We start from the raw sequence: 23,371 nt of genomic DNA, 5'->3' as shown, positions 1-23,371 counted from the left end.
TATAAATACAGAGAATAAATTGATGGTTGCCAGAGGAGGCAAGGATGGGCAAAATGGGTGAAGGGGAATGGGAAATACTGGATTCCAGTATCTCCAATATCCATTACTTATGGAATGAGTAAGGTACAGGAATAAAAGGGATAGCATAAGGCATATGGTCAATGATACTATAACAGTGATGTGATGGGACAGGTGGTAGCCACACTTATGGTGAACATAGCATATGTATAAACTTGCCAAATCACTAAGTTACCAACCTAAAATTAATGTAATATTGTGTGTCAACTATACTAAAATAAAATGGGTTGGATCATTCAACTTGCCAAATTTTGGGGCACGGAGTTTGTAGTGTTCTCTTCGGTCCTGTTAATATCAATGTGGTTTGTAGTGACATTCTGTCATTCATTCCAGATGTTGGCAAGTTGTGTCTTCCTTTTACCCATGATCAGCCTGGCTAGGCCTTGGCAATTTTCTTTTTGTCTTATTGAAGAATCAGCGGTGAGTTTCATTGATTTTTGTTATTTTTTTTCTGTTTTTGGTTTTATTTATTTCTGCCCTTTATCATGCTCACTTTGGGGTGAGTGGCTCTTTTTCTGGTGTCTTAAGATGGAAGTTTAGGTGACTAGAAACTATTTTTTTAAAATATGAGTTATTTATTTTAATATGAATATGCTGCTCCAACTTTCCCCCTAAACACGTTAGCTGCATCTCAAAGGTTAGAACGTGGTTTTCATTTTCATTCAGTTCAAAATATTTTCCAATTTTCCTTGAGCTCCTCTTTGCCCCATGAATTATTTAGAAGTGTGTTGTTTAATTTCCAAATAGCTGAAGATGTTCCAGATTATCTTTCTAGTAATAGATTTTAACTTAAATTCCATTAGGGTGTGAAAAGAAGCAATATAGGATATTAATTTTTTTGAATGTTAAGCTTTGTTTTGTAACCGAGGATATGAACTTTGTTGGCCAACACTCCAGGTGCACTTAAAAAGACTGTGTTTTTTGCTGTCGGTGGGGTGCTGCTCTCAACGTGTCAATTAGGTTGAGTTGGTGGGCAGTGTAGTTAAGGTTTCCTATATCCTTGCTGATGTGCTATCTATTTGCTCTATCAATAACCAAGAGAGGAGTGTCAAAGTCTGTGACTGTAACCGTTGGTTTACCTACTTGTCCTTCCATTTCTGACAGTTTCTGCTTTATGTACTTTGAAGGTCTGTGGATTTGTGCATTCACATTTAGAATTACTGCCTTCCTGGTGAATTGACTTTTTAAAAAAATCTCTGATAATTTTCTTATTCAAAAGCCTACTTGATCTGGTATCTTTTGCCATACTATCTTGGACAGCATGGCCACTGTGGTAAATAGAAAGCGGCTGATTGTTCCCAATTCCCAAAGGTGTCCATGCCCTAATCCCCAAAACCTGTGAGCATGTTACCTTGCAGGCCAAGGGGACTTTGTAAATGTGACTAAATTAAGTAGCTTGAGATGGGAACATTACACTGATTATCTGGATGAGTCCAATGTATTCACAGGCTTCTTCGTAGAGGGAGACCATAGGGCTGGAGTAATGGTAGGGGAGGTGAGAATGGAATCAAGGGGCTGCAGTGGTTGAAGGAAGGGGTTGGGGACCATATGCTGCAGGCAGCCTCTGGAAGCTGAAAAGGCAAGGGCACAGATTCTCACTGCAGAGCTACCAAAGCAAGCATCCCTGCTGACACCTCGGTGTTAGTCTGGTGATTCTGTACTTGCGACCTCCAGAACTGTAAGACAATAAGTCTTTGTTGTTGAAAGTCACCGAGTTTATGGTAATTTGTTGTGGCAGTCACAGGAAAGTAACACAGCCTCTTAAGCTTTCTTTTGATTGATGTTTGCAAACATATTCTTTAATTTTTACCTCCTGCACATTGTTTACCAACTGCACATGCCTGGGTCTTGGTGGTGTTAATCCAGTCCTACAGTCTCTGTCATTTAATTGTGCTTTCCACATTTACATTTAATGTAATTACCGATCAGGTTGATTTTAGGTTTTCCATCTTACTGTTTGCTTTCTGTTTGTCTTCCTCTTACTGTTTGTTTCTCCGTCTTCCCTCTCCTGCCTTCTTTTTGCTTTTTGGAATATTTTTAAGTATTCCATATTAGTTTATTGGTGTCTTTTTTTTTTTTTTTTTTTGAGAGGAGGGAGGGGCAGGGGAGAGGAAGAGAGCATCTCCGGCAGGCTCCATGCCCAGTGGAGAGTCTGACACAGGGCTTGACCTCATGACCCTGAGATCATGACCTGAGCTGACATCAAGAGTTGGATGCTTAGCCGACTGAACGTCCCAGACTCCCCTTTCTACTGATGTTTTAACTCTAACTCTTTGTGTGTTGTTCTTAAAATGGCTATGGCTACTGTAGATATTGTACCTATCTAATTTCAGAGTCTACATAGAGTTAATATTTCACATTTTTCAGAAAAAACAATAGCCTTACAACTTACGTTGTAGGTGTCCTATGTATTATATCTACATATATTCAAACCCCACCAGACCTTATTGGTTTTGCTTTCAATATTATAATGAATGTAACAGAAGTATGCTATTACATTTACTTAGATAATTACCTTTTTTGTTCTTCCTCTTTTCTTCCTAGTTTCCCCCTAGAATTCCTTTCTGTCTGAAGACATACCTTATCATTTCTTGTAGAGCATAGCTGCTGGCAACAAATTCTCCATGTGTTCCTTCCTCTAAGAATGACTTTATTTTGCTTCCATTCCTGAACAATATATCCAGAAGAATTCTGGGTTGGCTCTCCGTAACTTAAAAAACTTCTGACCAGGATGATTTCTTTTTTTTTTTAATAGATTAAAAAAAATTTATTTGACAGAGAGAGAGAGCACAAGCAGGGGGATCAGCAGGCAGAAGGAAAGGGAGAAGTGGGCTCCGTGCTGAGCAGGGAGCTTGATTTGAGGCTCGATCCCAGGACCCATGACCTAAACTGAAGGCAAATTCCTTTTTTTTTTTTTAAAGATTTTATGTATGTATTTGACACACACACACACAGATCACAGGTAGGCAGAGAAGCAGGCAGAGAGAGAGAGAAGCAGGCTCCCTGCCAAGCAGAGAGCCCAATGTGGGGCTGGATCCCAGGACTTTGAGATCATGACCTGAGCCAAAGGCAGAGGTTTAACCCACTGAGCCACCCAGATGCCCCTGAAGGCAGACTCTGAACCAACTTAGCCACCCAAGTTCCCCTAACCAGGATGATTTCTGATGTGAAATCTGTAGTTATTCAAATTGTTTTCCCTCTTATGTAACGTGGCATTTTCTCTTTTTTTTCTTTTTTGGTTTTGACCAGTTCAATTTTGATGTATGCGGGCATGGTTTTTAAAGCTTATCCTATTTTTCATTTGCTTAGCCTCTTGAACATGGAAATGTCTGACTTTCAACAAATCTGTAAAATGGACAGTTATTTATTTCTTGAAACATTTTTCCTTCAGTGATAGCATTCTCCTTTTGCTGGCAGATCAGTTATGTAAATTGTTCCACAAATCCCTCAACCTGTGTTCATTTTTTAAAGTATTTTTTTCTCTTCTGCTCAGATTGTAATTTCCTTTGTTCTGTTTTCAAGCTCACTGACTCCTGGCTCTGTTATCTTCATTCTGTCATTAGACACAAGGAATTTTAAAATTTCAGTTACTCAATTTTTCAGTTCTCCAATTTCCTCCCCCCATTATAATTTCTTTGCTGAGAGAAGTCTATATTTTTCTATTTTTCTATTTATTTCAAGAGTGTTTGTCCTTATTTCATGAAGTTTGATTATAAAAATGGCTTTGGGGGCATCTGGGTGGCCCCATCAGTTAAGCACCTGAGTGGCCCCGTAAGTTAAGCATCTTGATTTTGGCTCAGGTCGTGGTCTCAGGGTCATGAGATGGAGCCACACATTAGGCTCCGAGCTCAGCAGGGAGTCTGCCTGAGGTCCCTTCTCTCTCCCTCTCCTTTTGCCCTCCTCCCCCCAAATAAATAAATAAATCCTTAACAAGAAGAGGCTTTAAATTGTTGGTCAACTCAGGGTTGGTGTCCATTGAATATTTTTTCCTTTGAGTGTTACCGAGACTTTACTGTTTCTTTGAATATTACATTAGGAGGCACTGTGTTCTGATAAAGTCTTCTGGGGAATGTGGATTCTTGTTTGTTTGACCAGGTTGTCAACCTGGTTACATCCTCACTGACATTTTTAAAAAAGATTTTATTTATTTATTTGACAGAGAGAGAGATAGAGAGAGAGAGAAACAGAGAGAGAGAGAGAGCGAGAGAATACAGAGGCGGCAGTAGAGGGAGAAGCAGGCTCCCTGCTGAGCAAGGAGCCCAACATGGGACTCTGGGATCATGAGCTGAGCCAAAGCTAGATAGTTAACCAACTGAGTCACCCAGGTTGTCCCACTAACTGACATTTTTACCTGCTTTCGAGGATGTAGCTCCCAGTCACAGTTCAGCTTTCACAGCCCAGGCTGACCATTTCTCTGGTTTCACTTCCAAAAAACCCTTAACAACAACACCTGACTACTGCTACTGGATCATTCTCTCATTTTCTCCACTAAAATGAAGGACAAATGTGTCTTGGGACCTAGTTATTCTATCCTCCATGTGTCAGATTTTCTCTTTTTGGCTTTTATTTTTATGATGTCCAGCTGCATTCTGGGATACTTCCTGAGTTTCATTGTCTAATTCCCCAATTTTCTGATCAATTATCTAATGTCTACTATGGAATCGATCTTTTTATTCAATTAGTGAGTTTTTATCTATGAAATTTCCTTAGCACTCTTTTTTCCACTAAACGCTTCTTGTATCATGAATGTCATGTCTTCCTCTAACTGTCTGAGGTTTTAAAGCATGCTTATTTTTAAATCTCTTCCCAATTTTCAATTTATTCCCTTTGTCTTTGTTGGGAATTCCCACAGTGCGTGGGGTCTGTGCTCTATTTTTCATGGCATGGTTGTCACATGCACTTGGTCATTTTGCCACCGAGCTGATCTTTCACAGAGGTTGTCACCCCCATTTCCCTGCACTGTGAAGCCCTAAACAACTGACCAGCTTGCAATTGCTTCAGACTCACGGTTTGTAGGTGTGCCCGACGGAGGGCGCCGGCAATGCACGGCGGACTCAGACCTGAGCTCCACACATCGACGCCCGCCCATATTGCATGAAGGGCTTTTGCCCACAACTGGATAAAGGAGCTGAATTCTGGGAGTTAGCTCGTACCGAGGAGAGGGGACACTGTAGTCCCTGTTCAGACAGGCAGCAGCTTACACTGGGAACCCCGTGTCTCCTCTGGGGCTTTGCCCCCTGTCTCCACACATACACAGCAAAAATCCAGATCCTGGGCTGGTCCCTGGGACTTGCGACCAGGCCTACTCAGCGCTGGTCTCTGCTTGTTTAGGGATTCACGCTGCACTTCTGCCACTTCAGTTACTCTAATTCAACTGTGGCCATGAATCTAACAAAGCTTTCCGTGAGCTTGCCGTGGATGTTGGCTGTGGCCTTCAGCTGGCCCCATATGAACTCTGGAGCTGTGGTCATCTCAATGTCTGCAAACCACACATGAAATCACCCCAGATGAGCCCCTCCATGCCTCTGGGACCCCAGCGGTCCTGAGGGTAGAGGCCACTGTGTTGTCACTATGAGGAACAGGAGACTCAGAAAGGGGAATTATCTGCTGAAGAATGACATTAAGTGTTTCAGCTCTAACTTCCATCTCCGAATTGCCTCTTAAAACCCTGTGCCGGGGAAGGAATTCACAGTATGGGATGGAGAGCTCTGCCCAGGGGAGGACTGGACCCGAGGAGGCAGAAATGAACTGGAGGTTCAAAAGGAGCGATGATGATAAAGAGGGTGCTGACTTAGAGAAAGTAAGTCAGGGAAGGGAAGTGTGGGGGGCAGAGAAAACCCATGATCCCGGGGCAGGAGGAAGGGCCATGCTTCCTTCTGAGAAATGACGATTTGTCTTCAGGGCACCTCCCAAAGCCTGCCTCTCCCTGGGTCATCCTCCGGGGGTGGCCCCACTGGCTCCTCCAGGCACCAGACGGACGGTGGAATAGCCTGTGCTCCTCGTGCTCTGGAGCTCATGTCCACTCACTGGATACACCCGGCCCGAGACCCTCTTAACATGGTCCAGCCCATCCCAAGACTCAAGGAGCGGGGCTGCACCAGCGCGTCAGCCTCCCCCTGCGCCTCCAGCTGGGCTTCCTCTCCCCGGTTCATTCCTCCCCAGAGGATCCTTCTGATCACCAGGCTGGTCTGATCCTATGGGAAGCTCCAAACCCTCCTACACTCTCCTTCAGAAGGTCCAAGTTGCACCATCTCTTCCTCCAGGCTGTGACTGTTAGACCAAAGCCATCAGCCCCAGCAAACACAACTCACCCTCCAACATCTCCCCAAACACCACAAACTGAGCTATTAACAAGGCCACTTGCCTTCTCCGGCCCCTCAGCCAAGCTGCCCCTGGCCACCTCCTCTCCAACCTGCCATCCTGGCTCACTCTGCTCAACGCACAAGCGTTTTGTGTGACAGGTTTGTGTAAGGGCTTAAGTGAGGAAACTACACACACACGGCCTAAACACGGACCAACACACCACCTGGGGAGCAGGTAAATGCTGGGGGCGGGGGGGGGTCTACTAACTGTCAGTATTTCCTAGAGCGTTAGTCATTTCCAGACGGAAACTTGTTTGACTGACTACTGGTTAAAATCTTCCCAGGCGTGCTCCAATCCTGTGACAGGCCCCAGCCTCAGTTCTGAGAAGAGCTCGAATCGTTTTGGTGGAGGACGCCCCCCACGTCCCATCTCTGTGCTCATCTCTGCCCCAGCTCACGCCTTCCGTCACTCCATCCCCCAGGACTGCTCACAACAAGGACCCAGACTCTGAGATGTCTACATGTTACGATTCTCACGATTCCCTGTGTTCTCTTTTCTTTCAACTTGGAACAGTCTTACAAGGCTATAATAGAATCGTTTCCCACCTAAATATTTGTATTGTCTGTTGTCACTAGCCACAGCCCCTCTAGTCCAGGGAACGAGTCTGTCACCTCACCAATGAGTCCCCAGTGCCTGGCACCATGACCGGATGTGGCCACTGCTCACTAAACACGGGCTGATTGCCAGCGTGGTGGGAGGAAGGACGAAAACTTACATTGACAGAAGCTCAGGAAAGGGAAGTGTCTCAGCCCAGGTCACCCAGCCTCTGTGCGAGACAGGGCAGAAGGGGAACTGAAATTGGGCTGATTCCCAGGCTCTGCCCTACCTCCCCCAGCCTCGAGTCCTAGAACCAGTGTTGCCCTCTAGACTTGGGCTTGCTGGGGAGGAAGCAGACAGAGTGGGGTCTGGGGAGACAAGATTCAGTCTGTCTGAAAGATCCTAGGACCCGCTGCTCTCGGGTCACCCTTCAGGGAGAGCACAGAGAGGCCCTGGCAGGGGCTCTTCCCCTTCCTGTGAGGCCATCCCTCTAGGACCTGTGATGAGGAACACGGGGCCTGGGTTGTACCACACCCCATGCATCTGTCCGTCCAGCACACGCTGAGGACTTTATAAGCTGTCTGCACGGCTGGGGACCATGGGATGCAGCGCCAGGACCCTGACCCTCACTGCTCTTCTCTGCCTCGGTGAGCTTTCTGGAAAAGAGGAGGGATGGAGCCGCCCCACTCCTGCCCCCAGGTCCTGGTCCCTGGGAGACCTCGGGACTGGGGAGGATCAGTAGGGGCAGAACTTCTTGGGGGAGGCACGTACACAGCCCCAGATGTGACCCCAGCACCCAGGGGCCCAGACCAGGCTTGGAGCAGCTACGCGTGGGTGTGGGAGTCACTCATAGGAACTCTCTTCTAGGGCTGTGTCGGGGTCTGTGGGACCAGGCACAGACGGGTGAGTCTTCCCCAGATCTCCTGTCTCCACCAACAACCCCCCAAGCAGCGGGGGGGCAGGGGGAAGAGGGTCAGGGTTGATGGTGACTCATGTGGGAGGGGCCTTCAGGTGACAGGTGGGAAGCTGAGAGAAGGGCCCCCTTGCAACTCCCCATCTGATTCCTTTCCAGGGACCCTCCCCAAACCCTCCATCTGGGCTGATCCCAGCCCCATGGTCACCAAGGGGAGCCGTGTGACCATCTGGTGTCAGGCGTCTCTGCAGGCTGACGACTACTATCTGTATAAAGACAGGCTCTTTGTGCCCTTGGAGACCTTGGACCCCTCACGGGATTCCAGCAACAAGGCCGGTTTCTCCATTACACCCATGAGCTCACACAATGTAGGGAAATACCAGTGTTTATATAAGATCGGGAAGATCTTGTCACAGCCGAGTGACCTCCTGCCTCTGGCAATGACAGGTGAGGGCAGGAGCTGGTCCCCTCCCCTTGGGCCTTTCCTCCAGGCAGAAGGGAATGGACTGTGGCTTCAGGGGGACCCCTTGTTCACAGCCCACAGTACATGGGGCCCATGGGGTCCATGGGGTGATGGTCCTGTAACCAGCTCCCTCCTTCTCCCTCAGGACAGCATGAGGCACCCTCCCTCTCAGCCAACCCAGGCTCTGTGGTGGCCTTGGGAGGGAACGTGTCCCTCTCCTGTAGCTCATCGTGGCCACGGGGGTCATTCCGTCTGCTGAAGGAGCGGGAGGCTGATGTGCCCCAACACCTGGAGTGGATGTTCCGTCGTGAGAGGGGGCAGGGGATCTTCCATGTGGACTCCGTGAACACCTCCCATGCGGGGACCTACAGATGCTACGTTTCTCCCCAGTCGTACCCGGATTCGTGGTCACATCCCAGTGACCCTCTGCACCTTCAGGTCATAGGTGAGGGAGCCACAGCCTCACCCCATCTACCTCCTGGACCCCGATGACTGACCTAAGCTATATGCATAGTGGAACCCTGGGGTTGATGGGGGGTGATTGACACTGCTGTCCTGGGGCCAGAGCCGCAGGTGGGAGAACTTGGAAGGGGCCTATGAGAGCCTCACTGCAGGCCCTGGGCCATGCAGGGAGTGTGTCCCCAGTACCACTGTCCCCTGCTGTCCAGGTGTCTACAAGGAGCCCTCCCTCACGGCCCAGCCGGGCTCCCTGGTGCAGTCTGGAGACAGCCTGACCCTCCAGTGTCACTCAGAGACTGGCTTTGACAGATTCGCTCTGACCAAGGATGAGGAGCTCAGAGCTCCTCAGAGTCTAGAAGGGCAACCCAGCCCCAACTTCCTCTTGGGCTCTGTGAACCGCACCCACGGGGGCCAGTATCGATGCTACTGTGGACACAAGCTCTCCTCCACCTGGTCGGCCCCCAGTGCCCCTCTGGGTGTCCTGATCACAGGTGAGGAGCCCCCTGACCCATGTCCTAACTGTCTGCTCAGGGCCTGGGACCAGTTGCCCCTGGGTGATGGGGTCCAGGGAGAGGGCCAGGAGCACAGGCTGAGGTGGGATGTGGTCTAGAGACAGGGACTGAGAAGGGACGGTGAGGGCATGGAGATAAAGGACACCACTCAGAGAGATGGGAGGTGCTGAGAGGAGTCCTGCACAGAGTCCCTGGGAGAGGATGGTGGCCCCCCAGCCCAGGGTCAAGGGCAGGTGGGGAGGGGTGGCTCTTTACATGTCACGACCTTCCTCTCCCTCAGGAATGTATGAGAAACCGTCCCTCTCAGCCCAGCCGGGGACTTCAGTGTCCTGGGGAGAGAACGTGACCCTGCAGTGTCGCTCTGAGATCTGGTTTTATACCTTCCACCTGTTCAAGGAGGGGTCCCTCGCTCCTCCCCAGGTCCTTCGTCCGCAGTACACAGCAAAACATTATCAGGTCAACTTCACCCTGAGTCCTGTGACCTCAGACCTGGAGGGGACCTACCGGTGCTACGGCTCACACAGCAACCACTCCTACCTGTTGTCACAGCCCAGTGACCCACTGGAGCTCCTGGTCTCAGGTGAGGGGCCCCAATCCTGTCCTCTTTTGTCCTCAGGGGAGTGCCAGGGTGGGATGGGAGTGAGGGGGTCACAGGTGACACTCTCTGGCATGGCTTCTCTCTGGGGTGACCACAGGGCTCCAGGAGCTCTGAGCCTGGGCCAGGTGGCAGGTGGGGTGGTCATGGCAGAGGGAGAGGGGGGAGCCCAGTGCGGGGTGGAGCACCCTGAAGTGAGGAGCACGTAGCCCCTGCCCCTCACCTCCCTGTCTTGGTCCCAGGAGGCTCTGAGGATGCAGCGCTCAACCCACAGAGGGGTAAGCGGGGTCTCTGGTGGGAGGTGGTGGGTGGGAGGAGCTCAGCCCAGTCTTGCCTCAGCCCCTTCCCAAGATTACGGCAGGAGAAATCTCCTTCTCACTGGGACAATTCCTTGGATTGCAAACCTGACTGCAAAGGGCAAGCAGGTGGCTTCATCACTGTGCGCAGGGCAGGTGGGGGCAGCAGGCTCGCACGCAGGGTGTCTGAGCTTGCCTTCACAGGTTGGGGGTCTCGGCCTGAGAGCAGCTTGGGAGTCAACAACAAGGCTCGGAAGTAACACCCCCAGGTTTAGACCCCGGTTCTGTTCCCAGCTGTGGGCTCTTCGACAAGTCATGTCCCTCTCCAGGGCCCAGGCTCACCATCGGCACAACAGGCCTCCCGCCATCTTCCGCAGGCTTGCTGGGAGATTTCAGTCAAAGTCATGGCCCTCCCTCCTGCCCTTGCAGATGCGCACACTCCAGGTCCACACAGGCCCTGTGGGGGCGTCAGGCCTGTGCAGAGTGGGAGATGGATCTGGGCTTGGGTTTGGTGGACAGGTCTCCACGCCCGTGTTTTGTCGGGAGGGCAAAGGGGCAGCACGAAAAAACCCCAAGTCCCACGAGGGAACCCATGGCCCTGGTTCCAGTCTCAGTCCTGCTGCCTCCACCCTGGGCAACCCGAGACATGTGAATGACCTCTCTGTGCCTCAGTTTTCTGTCTGTGGAGTGGGCGGGAGGGGCAGCATTCGTCTGCTGGGTGAAAGTTGATGGGGTCAGAGCTGAATGCACAGAGCCAAGTAGGTGCCTGGCACACAGTAGGTGCTCAGTTAAATGGCATCACTGGCTCATTCATGGTGTGGCTTGTGCACAAGGTCACCACTTGTACCTGTATGTCCTCATTGGGGCCTCAGTGGCCTTCATCCTTCTGCTCGGCCTCCTCGTCGTCCTCCTGGTCCGACACCGGCGTCAGGTCAAAGGCAGGAAGCCAGGTAAGAAGGGAAGGGGGTGACAAATCCCAGGGGGTAGTGGCTGCCCAGTGGGCCGACCAAGGGTGGGCTCATGGCAGCGGCCAGAGGGAAACAAGAGTGGCATAGAAGGACTCCAGCATCTCCCAGCAAGAAGCTCTAGAAAGAAGGGTACACGTGGGCATGTGTGAATATTGTATCCTTTTGCCTTTTCGAAATTACAAAATGTTTGGAAACACATACAAGCTTTGTTTTTTACTGTTTAGCACTGCTTTCTCTGTATGGGAGGGGGGGACGGGCGGGATCATAAAGATCCTCAGCTTAAGGCCCTGGGAGTGTTCCGGGATGGGGGCCTGAGGCTGATTTTCAACTCCCTGCAGCAGCGGCAGCGTCTGAGGACACAGGCCTGTACAGGAGGTAAGAGCACCCTGAGACCCCGACTCTCGCTAGCCAGCGGCCCCCTCACTGCCGCTAATACCACTGTCTCCTCCCCAGTTCAGGTCCTGAGGCCACCACCCAGGAGGAGACCTTGTGTAAGGGGAAGCACGGGCTGCCCTGGGGGAGGGAGGAGGTGGGCCCAGGACAGGGGTGGGCAGGGGCAGGGGGTGGGGGGAGGGGGGCAAACAGCATCTGACTCCCTGTGGCTCTGTAACTGTCACTGTCTCTGGGCTCCTGCCATGTGACTCTTGGGGGGTCTTGGCTAGAGAGGGGCCGCCTTGTTCTGTCCCCACCAGATGCTGTCGTCAGAGACACACAGCCTGAGGACAGACAGCAGGACAGCCAGGTGAGCTCCCTGTGCTTCCGACCAGGCTCCCTGCTCACGTGGTAAACCCAGAGGACACTCCACCCAGCAGCAGGCCTCTCCCTTCTGGAAGTCTACTGTGCTCTGTGCTGCAGGGGACCCCACTCCCCTGGGCCTCTTCTCATCTCCAGCTGCTGGGACACTCGGGGCGAGTGCGCAGAGTGGCTAGTTAGGGCTGAACAGCCTGTGCCCTGCACAGAGGGGCGCAACTCCACGCCCTGGGCCTCCGAGAGGACGCCTCCGCAGCTCCACACACTATGGTCCTACAGCGACTCAGCCCTCTGCTTCCCGTTCCTTCTTTCCCCAGCAACCCACCGCACATTCACGCGCTTCACCCTGGCCACCGAGCTGAGCCCCCTGCAGCGGTCGCGGGGTCTGCCTTGATGGCCACTTCAATTCCTGCTCCAGCCTTCCCCATCACCTGATCCCAGGCCCAACCCCCAGTGTCCACACCACAGGCATTTCCACCTCACACCCCTCCCCCCCAGATACACTGAAGGAGGCAAGAGTGGGCTCAAGGCCACCCCTCACTGTCTAGCAGGGCCCTTAGCCCCGCAGGGAGTGCCATCCTCTCCTCCCCAGCCTCATGCCTTTCCTCTCCCCCGGCTCCAGGCTGCGATTTCTGAAGACCCTCAAGATGTAACCTACGCCCAGCTGAACCACTTGGCCCTCAGACAGGAGACAAGTGCACCTCTTCCCTCCCAATTAGGGGAAGCACTGGATGAGACCCTGTATGCTGCTCTGGCCATCCACTAGCCCAGCAGACTCATACCCCCCACTCCAGGGATCTGGAAGGCTCCCTGCAGGGACCCTGGAAGGCCCAGGAGCGGCCCCCAGCCAGCTTGCAGGTAGGACAAGAACCAGGAACTCAGGAGACCTTGTGGAAGTTGATTGCTTCCAGAATTTCAAGGACACAGCTGATCATACAATTCTGGAAGGATACATAGGAAGCCCCAAGTCTGTTCGTTACCAAGTGGCAACCCTTGTGGTGTAGTGGGAACACAGCACTAAGCTCCAAGAGCTAGGAACCTTCTGGAGGCTTCCTGGCAGCTTGGCAACATCCCAGGACCCAGGGCCATCACACTGAAACTGAGCACTTTCAAATGACCTGAGAGTCCAAGGCCTCAAAAGATGGGACTCGTGAGCAGTGAGGTTGCTCAATGGCAAAGGCTTCCCGTTTCCTGAGACCAAGCCCTTTCCTCTGTCCCATGCAGCTTCTCAACAAGGCAGAGAAAAGGGAAGCTGGTCTCCCTCCTGACCTTTGTTCAGAAACTCTAGATGCGGGGGAGGGGAGCAGGGTGCCTCAGCTGTCCCCTCCCAACCACACCAATATAAGCGTTGAAACCAGCCTGTCCTTCCCGTCCAGAGCTCCCCAGCAAATCCCAATTAAATGCGTTTACCCTCACCTGCAACCCAAAGGTCAGCCTTCAGCTCCTGACAACCCTAACCCTGACTTCTTTTTCTGAGGGCAAGATCCAAAGCCCTTAAGAGACGCTGGGCTAGCCTTGCCTCCACTTGCTACTTCCTCTGCCCAGAAAGGAATCACCCAACCCCCATGCAAATAACTGGCTCAAGAACTTCCCCTAACACTGCTGGTGTCCCCGCTGAAACACAGAAGTGGTGTTTTTGCTGCTCACCACTGTACCCTTGCCCCAAGGAGTGAGGACCACCAGCTGGCAGGCTCACCAGGCCCTTCTGAGGGGGTGGCAAGGACTAGCTGGAGGGAACCTGATCAAGGACCTGGCCTGTGCCTCTCCCCACCCCGAGGCTGCTATGTTCAGAAAATGGAGGCAGACAGATACACCAATAAATACCAGTTCCAAAGCATTGGTTCTTTTATTATGTGACTGGGAAACTAGACAATCCATGGGTCCTGGGGGGTAGGGGGTGGGGTGGATGGGAAGGGTAGGTTCAATCCTCTTCTTCGTCATCGCCGGCGCCAGCCCCACCCTGGCCCTTCTTGGCATTCTTCCTCTTCACACGCCCTGGGCGGCCACCCCCATACGGAGAGCGTAAGGAGAAGTCAATGTGCTTCTGGGAATCCAGGCGGACGATGAAGGATGGGATGTTCACCACTTGCTTTCGGACCCTGGAGGGGGGATGGCAGGTGAAGAAGGGATGGGGAACAAGACCCCAGTGGGAGGAAAACATTACCGTTTGCTGCTTGGACTCTGACTTGGTAGGAGGGTGTTTCTGACCCTGTAGTACCTGTGTGTTCTGGAAAGCTTTAGAGCATCACTCAACTCAACCAGACCACGAAGTAAGAAGGGAGAGCCCTGGTGGCAGCCAGTAACCCAGGGTCAGATTTTCAAGGTGGAACCAAGCCAGGCACAGGGCTTTACTCTCTAAGGTCAAGCCTCCCTGTCCCCGAAGCAGCTACCTGAGACTCCAGTTCTACAACATCTGACAAAGGGCAAACTGAGCACCCAGAGAAAAGACCCAGCTGTCCCCGCAAGCCAGCAGACTCCTATAGTCCTGGCACCTGAGCATCAGACCACGGGCTGTAGTCAACTTGGCAAATTAATGCTGGTTAACAATAACAGGCTCTGGACTGAGTCCACGAGTGGGTACAACAGACAGCTGTATCCATGAAGCCACCCACACCAGCTGATGCCCACCTGGGCACACCAAGCAGTTACCTGTCCAGCTGCCCGAAGAAGCCTTCGCAAGGTGTACGGCTCAGGCCGCAGTGACCCTTGCGCTGGGCTACAAGGTGGGGGATGAGGCTGTCCCCAGCACCCTATGAGCTGTTTGCAGGCGCCAATCTTACCCTCAAGGTGTAGTCACACCTTTTGTCACCTCTGAGGGCTGCATAGGAGGTAAGGACAGCAAACTTAGAGAGAGGAATGGATACAAGATAGACTCAGTCAGCTCCCTAAGGGAGTTACCTGATGTGGCGTTGGCGGATCAGCACACGGGCGTGGTGGATGGACTTGGCCAAGCCCAGCTTGAAGACCTGGGTCTGCAGACGCCTCTCCAAGAAATCCTCAATCTTCAGACCCAGGATATAATCCAGCTTCATCTTGCCCTCGTCCAGCACTCCAATGCGCACCAGTCGCCGAAGCAAGGCATTGCCTGGTAGGAGGGGAAAAAGCATTGATTGTGGTGTCTGGCTCACCTCTGACTTCATGGAGCTTAAGGAGCTCCATGGAGCTATGACGAGTGGGAGCTAAGAGCCCATTCCAATTTAAGAATTAATGTAGCAGCCACTGTGACCATACTCCCATCCTACCAGTGAGGGCAAGTGCCCACACACACCTCTGCTCCCATGTGAAACCACCACCTTCCCTGGAAGCGTCAGGAGAGTAATGAGACAATCCCTAGAAGAGCACTTAGTATCTCCCTGCAAAAAACTATGCTGCTATCACTTAACCATTATGCCCACAATGAAGCCTGGTGGTCAAGAGCCAATCTCTAATCAGGAAAGCTCTATTAGTACACTGGACTGGCAGTACCTAGCTTCTAGACCTGAGAAAAGCTGCAGGCCAGGTAATGCTTAACAGGAGACATGGTATCTTCCCATTTCCAAATATCAACAAATATAAAACACCTAGAAAAAGATTTAACCAAAAAGATGAAAAACCTGCACACTAAAAACTATTTAAGATATTGATGAGAAAAAGACTGAAGACACAGAATGAAAAGCTATCCCATGCAGAAAGTTTGGAAAAATACTGTTAAAACACCAGTGCTACGCCAGCAATAAATGAATTCAATATAATCCCTATCAGAATTCCAGAAGTATTTTGTTTCCTTTTTTTAAAAAAAGATTTTATTTATTTATTTGACAGAGATCACAAGTAGGCAGAGAGGCAGGCAGAGAGAGAGAAGGAAGCAGGCTCCCTGCTGAGCCTGGGAGCAGAGATCCCAGGACCCTGGGATCATGACCTGAGCTGAAAGCAGAGGCTTTAACCCACTGAGCCACCCAGGTGCCCCAGTATTTTGTTTCTTAACATTTATTTCAGAGAGAGAGAGAGAAAGAGCACGTACGCATGAGCTCATGTGCTATGAGCACAAGAGGGGCTTGATCCTGGGATGCTGGGATCATGACCTGAGCTGAAGGCAGAGGCTTAACCAACTGAGCCACCCAGGGGCTCCGCCAAAGATGTTGTCCGTGTAAGCAGAAGAATCAATCCTAAAATTTGTATGGATCACAAAAGACTCCATAGCAATCTTGAAAAAGAGAAAATGCTTGCAAATCATGTATCTGACATAGGTTAACACCAAGAATACACAAGCAACTCTTAATCTATAGCAAAAAACTCCAAACAATGTTATTTAAAAATGGGCAGAGACATACAGATGGCCAGCAGGTACATGATCAGGTGCTCATCGTCGCTGATCAGGGAAATGCGAGTCAAAAGCAGTGAGATCACCTCACACATGTGAGACTGGCTGGAACTAAAACCCAACAGACAATGGTGCTGGTGAGGATGTGTAGAAAAGGGAACCCCTGTGCAGATGGTGGGAATGCAAAGTGGCAATCACTATGGAAAACAGTATGGAGGTTCCCCACAAGTTAACTATGATGATGCAGCAATCCCGCTTCTGGGTATTTACCCAAAAAGGAAAGCGCTAACCCCATCTTCACTGCATTCAACAGCTGAAACAATGTTAAGTGTCCACAGACAGTTGAATGGATAACAGAGGGAGGGGAGTATATACACACAGTGGACATTATTCAGCCATAAAAAGAATAGAATCTCGCCACCTGCCAACAACGTGGATGATCCAAGCGCATTCTGCCAAGTGGACTAAGTCAGAGTCAAATCCCATGATCTCACTAGTATGTGGAATCTAAATCTTTTCTATTTTTTAAAGATTTTACTTATTTATTTGACAGATAGAGATCACAAGCAGGCAGAGAGAGAGGAGGAAGCAGGCTCCCTGCTGAGCAGAGAGCCCCACACTGGGCTCAATCCCAGGACTCTGAGATCATGACCTGAGCCAAAGGCAGAGGCTTTTAACCCAGTGAGCCACCAAGGCGCCCCTTGTATGTGGAATCTAAACAAAACCACCAGCATCACCAAAAAATACCTCAAGATCATAAAAAGAATACATTATGCGGCTGCCAGAAGCTCAGGGGAAAGAAATAGGTGAAGGTCGTCAAATGTACAAACTGCCAGTTATAATACTTACTGTATATTACAAAATTGCTATCTTAAAAAAAAAGGAAAAAAAAAAAAGATTTTTCTTATTTGTCAGAGAGAGAAAAAACACAAGCAGGGGGAGCAGCAGGTGCTGGATCAATGCAGGGCTTGATCCCAGGACCCCGGGATCATGACCCAAGCCAAAGGCAGACGCTTAACTGACTGAACCACCGAAGTGCCCTCTATCTTTTTTTAACGCTTTTTGAAAGCTGTTAAGTAAACTCACTGGGATCATTTCACAGTATATAGAAAAATCCAATTGCTATGCTATACATCTGGAACTATATAATGTAGTCTGTGATTACACACTGGTTAAGAAATAACTATAATACTCAAATATTAATTAAAAAAAAAAGCCCGACAGGCAAATAAAAACAAGTTTGGAATTATCTACCAGCTAGGACAGTTTTCTGTTCTTATGCTAGAGAACAGAAACTTCAAGAACTCGAAGTTTAAAATCTCTTCATAGACTTCTATGTAAAATGAAACCACTATGGGGCGTCTGGGTGGCTCAGTGGGTTAAGCCTCTGCCTTCAGCTCAGGTCAGAGCATCGGGCTCTCTGCTCAGTGGGGAGCCTGCTCCCCCCACCCCCCGGCCTACTTGTGATCTCTGTCAAATAAAATAAAACAAAAAACTCCACTATCATTAAAAACAAACGTTTTTCACATTTACTACTGAACCACCCACACACTGTTCAAAAACGGGGAGGCCCGGCCACTCCATCAACACCAAAAAGTTATATATGTATAATAAAAGTAAAGTAATTTTCAGTGCACACTGAATAAACTTTGTCAATAGGAGTACCTGGGCTCCACCTGGACAAAGCAAGGTCAGTCACAATATTTTACAACTGGATATTAACAGACACAGTCCTCAGAGGCAGAGGCCCTTCTCTGTCATGGCACAAGACAACTGAAGTGGCTTAGTTCCTGAGCTGAAAAACGTAAAGTACCAGTTTCTTTACCGCTGCCATCAGGAGAGAGCCCATACCTGGATGGACCCCAGGCCACGTGTTGGCTACAACTGGTTTAAGAGGTTTTTCAACAGACCAGAATCAGAGAAGCTTCTTGCCCTACTGCAGCTGTCAGTGGGAAAGGCTGGGCCTCAGGCCATACCAGTGACAAATGCCTTCAGACACTGGCAGAGACTGTGGGCCCCTCCTTCTTGTCCCATGGGGATAAATGGCTTCCTTTGCTAGAAAGCCTACAGCCTACGGTGCTGCCTTCCCCCTGTAGCTCCCACTTCTGCCACAGGAAACCACAAATACTCCCGGGTTACCTCTGGATCAACCCTGCCCAGCCGGCCACTCACCTGCCTCTCTAGGGCAGACTTGAGCAGCTCATCTACAGAAAGTCCTTCAGGATGTCCTCAACGACCTGTGGCTGGATCCCCAGACTGTGGGATAAATACCCACCCGAGCATCCCCAGGAAAAGGGATTCCTGAATTTTTCACCACTGTGTGAGCTATTTTTGGTTAAACAAGCTCCACACCTTTCTAAACTTTAAATATGCAGGGGTGGGGGGGGCGCACACGCCTCGGTGGCTCAGTGGGTTAAAGCCTCTGCCTTCCGCTCAGGTCATGATCTACAGGATCCTGGGATACAGCCCCATATCGGGCTCTCTGCTCAGCGGGGAGCCTGCTCCCCCCCCATTTGCCAAATAAACAAACAAAATCTAACAAAACAAAACAAAACCGTCTAACATGAGCGACCACCTATGCTCAGTCATGAGGCCTCCGGTGTCACGGCACATTTCCGTCTCAGGCGAACACCGGGAGAGGAACCCGATCAGGACGCTCGCTGACTTGGCGCGGGGTTCCCAGCCCCTCCCCCTTCCCACCACCAACCAAGGCTGCCCAAGCTCCGGCGCAGAGCGGCAACAGGAGGACGGCCGGCCATCCTAGGGGTCACCGCGAAACCAGTGGTGGCGCGTGTGCACTGTGCCCCCACGTGAGCGTCTACAAACAAGGCATCCCTTCCACATCTGGGGTCATCGGAGTCCCTTCCCGGTCACAGATACTGACGCGCGGGGTCCCGTTCCCCAGGCTCCCCGAGCACCGCAGCCCACCCCTACAGCCGGTTCGCGGCCTCCGACCCACCGCAGTGAGGGGCCCGGAGACGCTAACCCCGGGGGCTGTGCAGCGCCCCTTGACATACGAGGGCTTTAGAGCCGGCAGCCGGGGAACTGGCATGTGTCTGTCACACACACACACACTCACCCTCAAAGAGGCGCCGCGGGTCCTTCTCGTCCAGCGTCAGCAGCTCCCGTGCTGCCTTGCGGATCTTGGCCAAGGTGAACTTGACCCTCCACACCTCACGTTTGTTCCGGAGCCCATATTCGCCTGCCGAAAGATGGCGCTGCTAGCGTGGCCGGGCCCCGGGCCCAAGCGGCACGCTGGGGGCCCCACCCCGCCCCCGCCCCGGAAGCGGAAACCCGGTCTGGGCCTCTCACCGATCAGCTTCAGCTCTTGGTCGAGCCGCGACTTCTCGAAGGGCCTCCGAGGGGTCACGTAGGTCTTGCGACAAACCCAGCTCCGGGCCACCGGCATGTTGGCTGCGAGCCTGCGCGGGGGAAAAGCCGAGCGCGTGAGGGGCCGCCTCCGGGGCCCACACCGCCCGCACTGCCGCGGGGCAGTCCCGTTCCGCCCTCTCCCAGCTCGTCAGCGTACTCATCTAAGGTCAGGGGGTCCTCACGACCTTGTTACCCACACCCCGAGGAGATCGCAGCACAGCACACACCCCCCCGTACCGTAACGTCCGAGCTCTGGGAAAGAGGAGCACGCCCGCCCCGGCCACGCTTTTATAGCAACGATGCGGCCTGGTGACGTCATCGCGCACGCCGCAGGCCTGCACCAATCAGAAGGGGAAGCATTCGAGACGACAGGTCGGGCCAGAGCGGCGAGCTGAGCTGGAGGACCGTGGCCCCGTGGCCACGCGGGTCGCGGCGCACGCACGCTAGGAAGGGGGAGGGGCGTCTCCCCCACTCTCCTGCTTGGGATCGTGTGAGTCGCAACGTAATGGTCCCCTTCTCTGGGCCGCAACAGCACCCGCTCCGTGGAACACCCCCGCCCCCCACGACACCCCCAGGGCTGGAGCCTGGAACCTTCCAGGATAGGCCCGGTCAGTTCCCGACTCCCGAGGTCCACGGCTCTCAACGTCCCGTAGCGGCACACGGGTCTGGGCAGCCCGCGCAGAGGCCAGGCCTGCCGAATGCCTGGGTGTCCTGCGCCGCGCTGCCGCGTCCCCGCGGTGTTGCAGTCCTGCCCCCCCCACCGTCCCCACACCGGGAATCGGGCCTCACCCGGAGCAGCTCGCCTGGCGCCCACCGCCCCCACTTGGGGGAAGTCACCCTCCCGCGCCGCGGGCCTCCTTCATTCACTCCAAACCGCGGCTCGTATTTTGGGATTTCCTTTGGGTTTGCGGAACGGGGGAGATGTTCTGATCTTGCTATTTGTTCGTCTCCAGCTTGGCGCTGTTTATCGCCTGCAGCAACTTGACCTTTCTGGACATCCAGACCACCAAGAAAGCACGTAGTAAAGCAAGACAAGGGACTTTTGGTTTCCCAGGGCATTTAAAAGTTCTATTCATGTTACAGGGTGGTCTATGACGTGCGCAACAGCATGTCTAAAAAACCCACAATGCACACAGCTCAATTTTAAAAATACTTCATTTTGGTAACAAGTGCTGACCATCATCTGAGCCTTCAGGGTGGTAATCTTTCTGCTGCTGGAGAGGCTTGCTGTTAGGGGTTAATTGGACATGTAGGTCCTCAGGGTCAGGGTCCCCAACAAGAAAACACAGAGCCAGGACAGCTGAGAGAAAAACCGCACTAGCATCCTGTTTCACAGCTTAGACAAAACCATGATAGCATTCTGACTAGCAGCCTCTGCAGAAGCGACTTTTGCAAAACATCCCGAAATAAAACAATTAACGTAAAACATTGGTCACCATCACAAGTTGAGGCATTTAGTCTCCAGATCAGCCCTAAAGATCATCAACAAGCAAACAACCCAACAGGTGAATGGGTGCATAATCAAAACCCTGATTGGGATTTCTTAGCAGCCAATCTACAGCAGACCCAACTCAGGATGCTTAAGATAGTTCCTCCAAGGAGCTTATAAGATCCCTAGACTTGAACTCCAAAACAGCGACCTTGGGGTCCCTCCCTCTCTGCGAGCTTCGTACTATGCTCAATAGACTTGACTGCCCATCACTCTTCGTTGGGTCTAACTCTTCATTCTTCGAAGCAGTGTGACCAAGAACTGTGGGCACTAAGGGAACAATCCTATAATGTTGTCTCCACCATGTTGGTGGCTGCTACCTGGACAGGGTCAGGGATGCTGAAGATGGAGTGGCTGGGAATACTCTGAAAATAAGACAACAGTGAAGTTTGCCGCATCAATCGACTCTTCCTGTCCCAACTTCTTGGTGGCCGGTGATGCTGTTTGCCAGCATTTAACCGCAATAGGACTGCTTTCTGTAGCTGCTTTTGAAATTGGAAGTCGAAGCTCTAAAACTCTGCCGCTGCTTTACCAAGTCTGTGTGATAGTCCAAATCCTCAGTTGTCATTTCAACAACGTGCACAGCATCTTCTCCAGGTGTAGCTTCCGACTCAGGGAAACCCTCTCTTTGCTACTCCTTCAGAAGCGGCTCCTCGTCCGTTCGAGTTTGACCGCGAGCTTGCCGTGGTGCAGTCCCTTCTTCAGGCTCCACAGCAACTTCAGGTTCTCTTGCTCTTCCCACCACTCTGATAGTGACTTCGTCCCTGAAGCCTTGAGCCCTTCAGAGTCACCCATGAGGGTTGGAATCCACTTCTTCCAAACGCCTGTTAAGGTGGGAGCTCTTCCCATGAATTACCAATGTTCTTTTATTTTTTTAAGTAGCCTCCATAGGTGTAGAACTTGAACTCACCACCCTGAGATCAAGACCTGAGCTGAGATCAAGAGTTGGATGCTTAACCGGCTGAGCCACCCAGGCACCCCAAATCCCAAGTGCCCTTAATGGCGTCTAGAATGCTAAATCTTCTCCAGAAGGTTTTCAGTCGACTTTGCCCAGGTGCATCAGAGCCATCACTAAGGCAGCTACAGCCTTGCAAATCGTGTTTGCTCATGCTAAGACCTGAATGTTGAAAGGACGCCTTGATCCATGGGTTGCAGGACGGGTGTTGTGTTCGCAGGTGTGAACACAACATTAATCTCGTTGAACATACCCATCGGAGCCCCTAGGTCACCAAGTGCATTGTCACCAGGGACAAGGATGGTTGTTTTCCCTCTGACCAGTAGGTCTCAAGACTGGGCTTAAAATATTCAGTAACCATGTTGTAAAGAGATGTGCCGCCATCCAGGCTTTGCTGCTGTGCCGACGGAGCCCAGGCAGAGGAGATCGAGCATCATTCCCGAGGGCTCTAGGAGTCTCAGAGTGTCCCTGAGCACGGGCTCCACCTCGAAGCCCCTGCTGCCTTAGCCCCTGGCAGGACTCAGCCTGTCCTCTGCGGCTTTGAGGCCGGCACTGACTTCTCTCTAGTAATGGGAGTCCTACATGGCATTCTCTGCCAGCAGGAGGCTGTCCTGTCCACACTGGAGATCCGTGGTTAGTGCAGTCGCTGAGGCGGATCACATCAGCTGGCTCCGGGTAACTCGCGGCGGCTCCTGTGTCAGCACTAGCTGCTTCGCCTTACACTGTCCTGGGGACGGCTTCTTTCCTCCCACCTGCTGACCCACCTCTGCGGGCTTCAAACGGGTCTGCAGGCTCCACGCCTCCCTGGGCCTTCACAGAATTGAAGGGAGTCAGGGCCTTGCTCGGGATGAGCTCTTGCAATAGTGTTCAGAACCTTATCCTTTGTGCTTACAGCTGGGCCGTTTGGCACAACAGACCTGGCTTGGGCCTGAGATTGGCCTTCGACCCACCTTCCTCCCTAAGCTTAGTCAGTTCTCGCGCTGGATTTAGAGGGAGAGACGTTCAGCTCTTCCTTTCACCGGACCCTGGCAGGCCATGGTGGGAGTATTAACCAGCCTGATCTCAGTACTGCCGGGTGTCAGGGAGCAGAGAGGCCCGGGGGAGAGGGCGCGAGACGGGGAACGGTAGGTTGATGGGGCGTCGAGAACCCACATTCATTGTCTTATGTGGGTGTGGTTTGTGGTGCCCCCAAAACAATGATGATAGTGACATCCAAGCTCACAGATCACCATCACACACACATACACAATAATGATAATAAAGCTTGAAATATTGGGATAATTACCCAGATCTGACCTAGTGAGACGAAGTGAGCAAAAGC

The 23,371-nt window shown here is 51.7% G+C and overlaps 2 protein-coding genes across 4 annotated transcripts; one reads left to right on the top strand and one right to left on the bottom strand.

Moving 5' to 3' along the window:
* Nucleotides 1–7,197: 7,197 nt before the first annotated feature.
* Nucleotides 7,198–13,771, top strand: LOC101673770 (leukocyte immunoglobulin-like receptor subfamily B member 3). 2 transcript variants are annotated; one of them, XM_004779775.3, is made up of 12 exons: nucleotides 7,199–7,625; nucleotides 7,846–7,881; nucleotides 8,051–8,338; nucleotides 8,500–8,799; nucleotides 9,023–9,304; nucleotides 9,606–9,905; nucleotides 10,163–10,198; nucleotides 11,050–11,166; nucleotides 11,523–11,559; nucleotides 11,638–11,675; nucleotides 11,877–11,926; nucleotides 12,557–13,771. In XM_004779775.3, the coding sequence occupies exons 1-12, from the start codon at nucleotides 7,577–7,579 to the stop codon at nucleotides 12,698–12,700; spliced, it is 1,677 nt and encodes a 558-aa protein (XP_004779832.2). In that variant the 5' UTR covers nucleotides 7,199–7,576; the 3' UTR covers nucleotides 12,701–13,771. The 2 variants fall into 2 exon arrangements, with proteins under 2 accessions (XP_012905028.2, XP_004779832.2); XM_013049574.2 differs by lacking the exon at nucleotides 7,846–7,881 and having other exon boundaries at nucleotides 7,198–7,625.
* On the bottom strand, nucleotides 13,756–19,915 carry RPS9 (ribosomal protein S9). Of its 2 annotated transcripts, none has more exons than XM_004779773.3 (5): nucleotides 19,844–19,915; nucleotides 19,547–19,656; nucleotides 19,314–19,436; nucleotides 14,833–15,019; nucleotides 13,756–14,033 (listed from the first exon to the last, which is right to left on the bottom strand). In XM_004779773.3, the coding sequence occupies exons 2-5, from the start codon at nucleotides 19,641–19,643 to the stop codon at nucleotides 13,856–13,858; spliced, it is 585 nt and encodes a 194-aa protein (XP_004779830.1). In that variant the 5' UTR covers nucleotides 19,644–19,656; nucleotides 19,844–19,915; the 3' UTR covers nucleotides 13,756–13,855. The 2 variants fall into 2 exon arrangements, with proteins under 2 accessions (XP_004779830.1, XP_012905043.1); XM_013049589.2 differs by having other exon boundaries at nucleotides 19,764–19,854.
* Nucleotides 19,916–23,371: the final 3,456 nt, after the last annotated feature.

The sequence above is a fragment of the Mustela putorius genome, unplaced genomic scaffold (assembly GCF_011764305.1).
Source record: "Mustela putorius furo isolate JIRA1106 unplaced genomic scaffold, ASM1176430v1.1 tig00000196_pilon_pilon_pilon, whole genome shotgun sequence".
Classification (NCBI taxonomy): Eukaryota; Metazoa; Chordata; class Mammalia; order Carnivora; family Mustelidae; genus Mustela; species Mustela putorius.
Note: the sequence above shows the minus strand (reverse complement) of the source record. Positions and strands in the feature narration are given on the sequence as shown.

Excerpts from the sequence above, each read along its gene's own strand:
- RPS9 (XM_004779773.3), bottom strand. The coding sequence starts at position 19,643 with ATGCCGGTGGCCCGGAGCTGGGTTTGTCGCAAGACCTACGTGACCCCT. Across the intron at positions 19,437-19,546 it reads CCAAGAGCTGAAGCTGATCG|GCGAATATGGGCTCCGGAAC; the intron begins GTGAGAGGCCCA and ends ATCTTTCGGCAG. Across the intron at positions 15,020-19,313 it reads CCCGCGGCGCCTCTTTGAGG|GCAATGCCTTGCTTCGGCGA; the intron begins GTGAGTGTGTGT and ends CCCTCCTACCAG.
- LOC101673770 (XM_004779775.3), top strand. The coding sequence starts at position 7,577 with ATGGGATGCAGCGCCAGGACCCTGACCCTCACTGCTCTTCTCTGCCTC. Across the intron at positions 8,800-9,022 it reads TCTGCACCTTCAGGTCATAG|GTGTCTACAAGGAGCCCTCC; the intron begins GTGAGGGAGCCA and ends CCTGCTGTCCAG. Across the intron at positions 11,560-11,637 it reads GACACAGGCCTGTACAGGAG|TTCAGGTCCTGAGGCCACCA; the intron begins GTAAGAGCACCC and ends TCTCCTCCCCAG.